At 34.0% G+C, this 9,289-nt stretch overlaps 1 protein-coding gene and 1 pseudogene across 1 annotated transcript; both read right to left on the bottom strand.

Annotated features, from left to right (window-relative positions):
- Window positions 1–388: 388 nt before the first annotated feature.
- On the bottom strand, window positions 389–1,832 carry LOC132627269 (pathogen-related protein-like). The gene is made up of 2 exons (XM_060342525.1): window positions 898–1,832; window positions 389–799 (listed from the first exon to the last, which is right to left on the bottom strand). The coding sequence occupies exons 1-2, from the start codon at window positions 1,312–1,314 to the stop codon at window positions 548–550; spliced, it is 669 nt and encodes a 222-aa protein (XP_060198508.1). The 5' UTR covers window positions 1,315–1,832; the 3' UTR covers window positions 389–547.
- Window positions 1,833–6,458: 4,626 nt separating this feature from the next.
- Window positions 6,459–7,396, bottom strand: LOC132627270 (pathogen-related protein-like; annotated as a pseudogene).
- Between the last annotated feature and the right edge of the window lie 1,893 nt (window positions 7,397–9,289).

Here is a 9,289-nt window from a genome sequence, read left to right as displayed (position 1 = left end):
CTTCAAACTTACGGATTTTTCTTATAAAAGTAACTAAACTATTTTTTATAGTGCCACTCTAAACTATAAAGTCACTCAACACTTTGGTAACTTATTTGCTCAAAAGAGAACGACTACTCCTAATGTTGCATTAGTATTAAATAATATCTTCTTTAACTAAAAATAATTAACTTGGCTAAAGAGGTTTAAAGAGTAGCGAAAATTGTGACAAAGAAAGCATACACATACGGCAGGAGTGGCATATAATAGTTCATTTTGCAAAAAAGTACTGAGGTTCAAAGTAAGATGGTCAAATAATTTTCATCTTAATCCAAACAATTTTCTTTCTTGTTTGTACAATTTAAGTTTAAAAACAACAGTACTTGCAAAGTGTTACCAGTAACAATTTTTATAATTAAAATAATTTTAATTTGTACAAACAATCTTAATCAAAGAAGACATTTATTTGACCCTCCAAAAATAAATAATGGACTATTATTTGACTGTTGAGGAAACATAAACAATCTTCAAAGGGAAATACACCTTTGCTCCAATATTTTTATTAAAATTAAACATGGCCATTGACTTTACACACGTCCAAATTTATCATGCGTGATAATAGTGAAATGACTTTTCCAAATACAGAATAACTAGCTTGAAAGTTATTCCCTAATTCTTTCATGAAAGAGCATTTTGATGCACCTAATGCCGTTGCACTTGCGGATTCACCATTTCTTTCTCCTTTGACAAGTGGCGCAAGAAACTCTCCTCTATCCAAGAAGAACTCTGCCTTAACAATCTTGTTACTCTCTTTGTCCAACTGTATAAAACACACATTCAATTATTTCAGAAAATATAATTAGAAAAAGAATAAATAAAGGACTTAAAAAAGGAAGATAGTTTTTGGTAAGTACATACTTCAAAAATGCCAATTCCAAAGAGCTCTACAAGTTCTCCTGTTGGAGCATGTCCTTTAAATGGACCTTCCATGTAACCCCAATGCCTAAACTTGTACACAATTTCTGGTGGTCCTGAAAATACATGGAGGACTTCGATGGCGAATCCTCGTATGAATATTGATCTGAAAACTCTCTGTGATGATTCAAATGTTTCCTCATCTGGATTGTAGACTCGAAGATTCTCCGGCAATGAAGTTTGGAGGAATGTATTATAGCCACCACCAAGCTTCGCTGATTCTTCCGGTGTTAATCCTTTCCTTCCTATAAAAATTATTAGAGAAAATTCTCTCAAATAATCAAGTTTCGGGAGAAATGGGTTTTTTGGCCCTTTACAAACTTTTTTTAGTTTTATGATTTTTTTACAAGAGATCTTCATTTTTTCACATAAGAGACCTGGAAAAAAAAAAATTCTATTGAGATCTTATTTTCTCGAGAAAATATTGAGAAGCAACAATCAATATAATCAAAGAACAAACAACAGTAATAACAATTACGTCTCAAACCCAAATAAATTGGGGCCATCTATTTAAATCTACTTCAGTCTAATATTATAAAAGTTTAGTTTTTCTCGCTCTATATTTCCTACTGACACATAAATTTGTGACACGACTAATAAATTTGTGACAAGTGTTGACACCCAATTTTGTCCCGCTTCTCCTCCGAAATACCTATTTGCGCTTCTAATATTTTTGGAAAATAAAAATATATATATTATGTTTTACTATAATTATTAGCCTTTTATCAATACCGGCATTGCATTATTCTATTACAGTTACTAGCTATTATTATTATTATTATTATTATTATTATTATTACACCCCCAATATTTTCGGATTAACCCAAAACAATTTTCATAGCCCACTACCCATTTTAATTCACCCCAACCCAATTTTCAGACCAGTCCACATTTTATTTTCAGCCCACATCTTCAAACCACCAGCCCATTATTTTAAAACAATACCCAGCCCACTACCCGAATTTACCCGACCCGGTCCAGCCCATCCCCTTATTTTTTTAAAACCCTAATCCCTAATCTCTTTCTCTTTCTCCTTCATCAGCCGCCTCCCCCGCTCCCTTCTCTCTCCTTTCTCCTTTTTCCCGATCCCTTCTCTCTCTTCTCTCCCGCTCCTCTTTCCCCCCCATTTTCATCTGTTCCCCACTCCTCTGTCCCCCACTTCTCTTTGTCCCCCGCTCCCTTCCTCTTCACGCTCCTCTCTCTCTTCTTCACAACAAACCCTAGAATCGCCCTATAAATAATCGTTTCCAAGTCAGTTTGAAGGAGGATCTTTTGATTCATGAAATTCCCCTAGAACCTGGAGGATTTTGGATTGGTGAAAACCACCCAAGAACCGAGAGGTTTTCGATTAAAAAATTCCCCAAGGAAACTGAGGTTTTTTTTCGATTCAGAAACCCCCCTAAGAAATACCTTAATACTTCTTGATAGTCATTTCGAAACACAAGTCTTTAATTGTTCCAGTTCCCCTTCGAAATATCGGCTTTTAATTTCTCGATATCGTCACAAAATATTAAATCCTGTTCTGTTTTTGCTGTGGGTGTTCGTTTGAATCCGAGCATACGCAAGTTCGAATTTCAAAGTGTTTCGAGGTACATCGGAAGCTCGAGCCCCATTTCGCTGCACCCGAAGAAGGTAACTCCCATTTCTCTTTTAATTTTGCATTTTTCTGTTTCTTTGGTGGCCATGTGTTAGCTTAGTTTTGTCATTTTTGCAATTAAGAGTGTTTATATGATGAATTAGTTAGTTAAATAATGTTTTTTCCTGTGTCGGTTTAGTTTAATGGTTAAGCCTATTTATATGTTTAGTTTTAGTTTCGTATACCAGTGTAGCTTAGCTTAGTTTTAATATGTCTTATAGGTTATTATAGCAATGTCTGTTCTCAGTTGAGTATGGTTTAGGTGTTAATATAGCTTGTTTTAGCTGAAAATGCCTTGGGAGCTATTTGGATTAATCTGCTTATGTTAACCACGTATTGTATGTTAATTTTTGTTGGATTAGTTATGATCTATAGGCTATTTTGTTAGAGTTGATTAGGTTAGTTGTTATATGGTATGATTGGAGCATTGTTAGCTTTTAAATGTTGTTATTAATATGTGTTAACTCAATCTTTATTTTTATCATTTGAACATATGATTTAATCCTGCACATTGTCAGATATGGCCCTTGGTTGATTAAAAGTGATCTCGCAAATAATCTAAAAGTGCTGATGTTAGGTGTCCTGCCTGTTTTTTCTATGCCGTTTTTCCCTGTTAAGTTAATTATGTCTAAAACTTTAGCCATTTTGCCTCATTTTTTTGCTAATTTGAACCCTTTTGGCAAATGACTAATAAGAACTCATGTTGTACCGATTTGCTCCCATTCTGTGCGCTAATGATCCTGTTCTAGCTTTGTTTGTTTATCTAAAATATAGGACTGAGAGATCTGTTTGCTGTGCTATCGGATTTACGTTAGGTTTGATCCACATGGTTGAGAATATACTAAACAATACATTCCATTATTTATCTGTCTTAACCAACATATGAATGGATTCTTCTGACTGTTTCAAAACATATCTATATTGGTTTGAGTTAAGACTGGAGTCATTTGCGACCTGGGATGTCTAAATACTTCGAACTGGCTTTAAATGATGTCTGTGGTTATGTGACAGAAAATTTGCTTAGTTATGTTTAAATCCAGAAACAAGGTTTAAGGGTCGTACCATAAGAAATCAAAACTTCCTTGTGCACTGAGTTTTCTGTGTGTTAAATTTCACACCAAAGTGGTCTAATTCCTACTTTTATTAAATATCTAAAACACTGGTCCTATAAATAAGTCAAATGATTACTCTTGTTCTAAAATATTGAAGGGATAATCAGGTTGTAACTAGGTTTCAACTCGATTAAGTTTCAATGTTCCAAGTTTGGAAGAATTATTCTGTTGAGTTAATCTTTCTGTTGAGTTCCTTTTTCCTTTTTGTGTCACTAATTTAAACCAGCTAGCTAAATACAACAATGTTTCCTTCCCAGTTTCTTCATTGTACTGTTTAAGGGAGTGTGATTATGGTTTGGTGTGATTTTTCAAAGCCTTTACCCCTTGTTATGAGGTTTGGGAATTTTCTTTGCCTACGAAACTAATGTGTTTAAATTAGCTGTTTGCTGTCCTTTATCTATTTGAAATGGTTGATCATTTTATAAAGGGTAAGTCTAGAAGTCTCAACTGACAACTTATTTCGAGCTGGCTCTTCCTTTCTACATTTTTATTTTGATTTCCTTCTATTTTAGTTGTGCTGAAAAGGTGTTAGAAATCTGGTTAGCCGTCAGCGACGATGTGTATTTGGTCTCTCCTGAATGAGTAGTACTATTTTTGCATCTTAGTGTTTTCAGTTCTAAGTATTGTTGTTAGAATGGCTGCTAACTATGATAATTATATGCCTATCGCCCCCTCCTCTGTTTTTTGGAATCAGGAAAGGATAATTCAGAAGTTAGAAAACATCCCTTTCTTTTGAAATGAAAAAATGATTTTAGTGCCTAGTATTTGTTCAAATCTTTGATGAAGGGAAAAATTAACACTACCTTTTTTTATGGTTTGCGATGGGTTACAAGGTCTTTTTAAAAAAAAATTGCTGTAGCATTAAGAATTAGTTTTCTTGACTGGATTTGAGATTCAAAAAACGTACATTAGTGTTGGTATTGAAAGCTTATCGGAAGACTGGAAATAGGCTTCTGTTATGTAGCTAAAGATCTCTTTGATTTAGCTCTAATGGTGTTCTTCTCATGTTTATGGCTAATAATATATCTTATTTGTAGCAAACCGTGCTCTTGATATAAAAAATGCAAAAAATATATATAAAAAAATAAGTATCTAACAGAATACTTTGAAAAAAATGAGTTTGATTCATAAGTGCATATTTGTCATCCTTGATGATGCGATACTTGTTCATTTTCATCTCTATTTATTTTGTCTTTTTTTTTAGATAAGAATTTCTTATTCTAATCCTTTTCTTTCTCCTTTCGTTTTATGCATGACCATCGCATACGAGTCCGAGTGGCTCGTCTTCTTCCGCACTCGGTGTTGGGCTAAAAGCCCAACGCAATCTCCTCTCGGGTCAATCTACGTCCGCAACAGATAAAAAAAATATTCTGGGCCAAGCCCATACAGCAGCAGGCCACAGCAATACAATGAAATTACTGGGCCGAAGCCCCACAGTAAACAGTTTCCAGCAGTCCCAAAACGGGCTGGACCCATTTGACATTATCTGCTCTTTTATTTTGTTTTCTGCATTTAATTCATATTATGCAACTGGCTCTTTGTTTGTTTTGTTTGTTAGCTTAGATGAACCTTAATGAGTTAATAAATTTAGTTTAGTAATGGGTAGTTAGTTTAAAGAAGACTAATAATTAATCCCATAAGTTTCATTTTCTTCTTTTCACATTAAAGTTATTTATAGAATCTATAATATTTACTTCTAGAATAATTGATAGTATAAATTAATATTTTTTTTAGTTAAAGAAATCATATTTTATTTCTTGTTATCTTAATTTCAAAACACCACTAATACGCAAATATAAATTCAAGCATATTTTATAAATAATCCTTCAAGTTCGAATCAATCACGCATATTTTTAGCTAAGCATAGTTATCATAGTTAATAAGAAATGATAAAGAAAACTCACTTCTTTTTTAATCCTATTTATAAGCTTAGATTTTTCTACATTGCTATAATCAAATGATATGATTTATTCAAAGTTTAAAATTGCCAAATCTCTTCTCAACAACTATTATTTATGGGCAAATTATCATATTTTATACAAATCTTATGTTAAACAGCATTTTACTTTAAAGTTTAGCCACATTTATAAGTCTTCTTTAAATGACATTTTTTATCTTAACAATGCTTGTAAGTTTTATTTCATGCAAATTATCACATTTCCTATAAATCTTATTAAATATTATCTTTCATTTAAGGCCTTATCAATATTTTCAAGTCTTATTTAATATTTAGAATCTTCTTTTACGCAAATTATTATGTTTTCTACAAGTATTATTTTAAACAACACTATTATACTTTCGTCTAAAACCTTAACAACATTCATAAGTCGTGTCTTCAAAATGGCATTTAAAGTCTCTTTTATACAAATTATTGTATTTTCTGTAAATCTTATTTAACTAATATTATTTTTCTTAAAAAACCTTAGCAACATTTCTTAGCCCTTTTCTTAAAATTAGAAGCACCTTATTTAGCATTAATTAATTAACCTAAGTTTGGTCAGATAACCGTAGTTAACGGATTCTAAAGGATGCCTAACACCTTCCCTTTAGGATAATATAGAACGCTTACCTAGAATCACATTGGTTAAGCAGACTATTAACAGAGGTTTAGTTTTAACTTTACCTTAGTTAACATCTTGGTGTCCTAATTCACCGTTAAATTAATTAGGTGGCGACTCCTTAAAATAAAAACAAAATAAATAGGAATCACCTAATTTAACCTCCGGGTTAAAAGGGGTATGACAGCAAGACTAATAGATAGCAAGAAGACAATGTTCCATTAAGAATATAAACTTACATTTAGGATACTCTTTTTTCCCCTGTACAATGAAAGCTACTATTAGAGAAACTACAGAAGAGTACCATTGTCAATCTTCTTGAACTTTGTTGGATCAACAGTTTTGAAGTCATTAGGGATCTGCTTTGTGGACCATTTCCATTTCCCAAGTCTTCAATAGCCTCTACACCTTCTCTTCAGGTGATCCTTCAGGCCATACCTAAACATAAAGAGGGGCAAATCCAGTATCTATTAGTAGTATAAAGTTAAACTTCCAAAATTTGATCTTACTTTCTTTAGTTTATGAGGGAGTAAAAGAAAGATACTAGCAAAACAAAAACATGGCAAATTCCAGTAACTACTCATAAATAAGCAAGTGTAATTCCCTATAAACAATAGAATTTATGAGGAACTACTTGCAAACAAGCGATAAAATATATGGGGAGAAACGTATTTACTAGTTATATCGTCCAACCAATCAAAAGAATTTAGATGTATCAAGAAGTGGGGTGAGGAATTGATAAAAAGAACATACATGAGTTCTGTCTTGTTCAAAGAGCTTATCAACAAGATCATAAGTAGGAGGACCATTTCTCCATTTTGTGTTTCTGACTTCTTCATCACTCAAGTTGTCTCTGTATTTTTCTCCTCCTCCTGCTAAACTTGCCATTTTGATTTGATGCTAACTGAAGAAGCCTTCTGGGAGGTATTATATAATCAAAAAGCTAATCCAATACAAGTCTTGTTCAATGGAGGAAATTTTATGTGTTTAATAAAATTTCTCCACTAGTACTATATTGGTTTTTCCATCTTTTATTTTGTCTTCTTACAATGAAAGTCCACTAATATGATGTTCCTCCGTGGTCCCATACTACTCTTCGCCCATTCAAAATCTTTTTAAATATATGTACTATATTAATGTCATGCTTTAAATATAGCTGGAAAGTGGAATCAAATTTGGACTTGAATTGCGACCTCTCGATATATAAAAATGAAACAAATTTTTAAATCTTTCATTATGTCAAACTAATAATGGAAAACCATTGACGTGGTTGGTTCTAAACTAAACCCAAAAAAAAAAAGATCATTTAGCACCGTTCAATTTTGAAGCACAATTTATTTAAAGTTTAGTGTTACAGATCGATGCTTCAAACATGAAGATATTAGACACACCAAGCAAGGGACTTAAACTTTAAAGTAGTACAGTTTGATAAGATACATGGAATAAAATCCAAGCATCTATATTTAGGTGCATGGATCAACCACAAATTCCTCCATCTACAATCAAAATGTTACTCCAGGCATGGCTTGTTGTGACGGGCTTTGATGGATCAAACACAAATGCCAGATGGGCTACCCAAAGGAATACAAGTAGAAGGGCAGCCAGCTGGGCAATCCCCAGCCCAAGGCCCACTACATGTACAAACAGCATTGGGCAATTCTCAGAATTGCCCATCTTTTGGGGTGGTCTTTAAATTTTGCCCCTCATATTTGAAATCTTTAAATTTTGCCCTTCGACTAAACTCCATGGGTTCCAGGTTCGAACCCCCACACAGTCAAAATTTTTTAAAAAAATCGCAAGGCAGAGTTTAAATTTCGCTATGCCACCAAAGTTATGCCGGACCCGGCATACTTATGCCTTATGGGCAGACTTGGCATAAGTATGTCGGGCTCGGCATAACTTTGGTAATTCCTTCACAAGTTTATGCCGGGTCCGGCATAAAAGTTTGCCCATTAAAAGTATGCCCCCACCGGCATAAACTTGTTAAGGAATTACCAAAGTTATGCCGAACCCGGCATACTTATGCCTTATGGGCAGACTTGGCATAAGTATGCCGGGTCCGGCATAACTTTGGTAATTTCTTCACAAGTTTATGCCGGTGGGGGCATACTTTTAATGGGCAAACTTTTATAGTATGCCACATAAGGCGAAATTTTTCCTTAAGACATAACTAAAAGGCAAAGTCTATACCTTAAGAAAAAGTTCTGCCTTATGGGGCATACTTTTGGTTATACCTTAATTAAAAGTCTGCCCCATAAGGCATAGTTCCTTAAGGAAAATTTTTTCCCCATAAGGCATAACTAAACTATGCCTTGAGGAAAAGTTATGCCCCCTCCGGCATAACTTTAGTTTTTCCTTAACGACTTTATGCCGGATCCGGCATACACTCCCCCCAGCCCTGCCTTGTGAAATTATTTTTTTATTTTATGCCTGAGCGGGAATTCGAACCCAGAACCTCAGATATCCAAGCGAAGGGCAAAATTTAAATACCACCCAAAAGAAGGGCAATCCGTGCAAAAAAATGAACAGCACTCACCTTCCTTCCTAATATCGCTGCTGCTTCTTTCAACTCCTGGGCTTGGCCACTTGAATATGGATCCACTACAAGAAAATCATATTTTATTAGTTAGTCCATTTACTCTTAATTAATGTTTTTGAATTCGAGCTGTGAGAATGAAAATCATGTAAGGAAGGTTTTCCCTTGTGGGGACTTATCCAGCCAAAAATAAAATTAGTCGGACTGGTAAATTTCAGATACTGAATGGAAAAGTTATTACTTTCTTTTTTAGCTTTTCGGAGACGAAATTTAGCTATTACTTATGATACAGACACTACTATTAGTAAAAATTTAGAACAATATTGATACAGAAACAGTAAAAGAAGAAAATAACTTATCAAATCATGGCTGTGTCGTGGCAAGCCACTACCTTGAAAGCTATTTCGGACCGACTACGGTGCAAATCTTTTAGCGCGTTATGCTCCCCAAGGTTCCACAACACTTCCAAATACTTACGCTAATGGCTGAAAGT

The sequence above is a fragment of the Lycium barbarum genome, chromosome 2, assembly GCF_019175385.1.
Source record: "Lycium barbarum isolate Lr01 chromosome 2, ASM1917538v2, whole genome shotgun sequence".
Lineage (NCBI taxonomy): Eukaryota > Viridiplantae > Streptophyta > Magnoliopsida > Solanales > Solanaceae > Lycium > Lycium barbarum.
Note: the sequence above shows the minus strand (reverse complement) of the source record. Positions and strands in the feature narration are given on the sequence as shown.

Excerpts from the sequence above, each read along its gene's own strand:
- LOC132627269 (XM_060342525.1), bottom strand. The coding sequence starts at position 1,314 with ATGAAGATCTCTTGTAAAAAAATCATAAAACTAAAAAAAGTTTGTAAA. Across the intron at positions 800-897 it reads TTGGAATTGGCATTTTTGAA|TTGGACAAAGAGAGTAACAA; the intron begins GTATGTACTTAC and ends TGTTTTATACAG.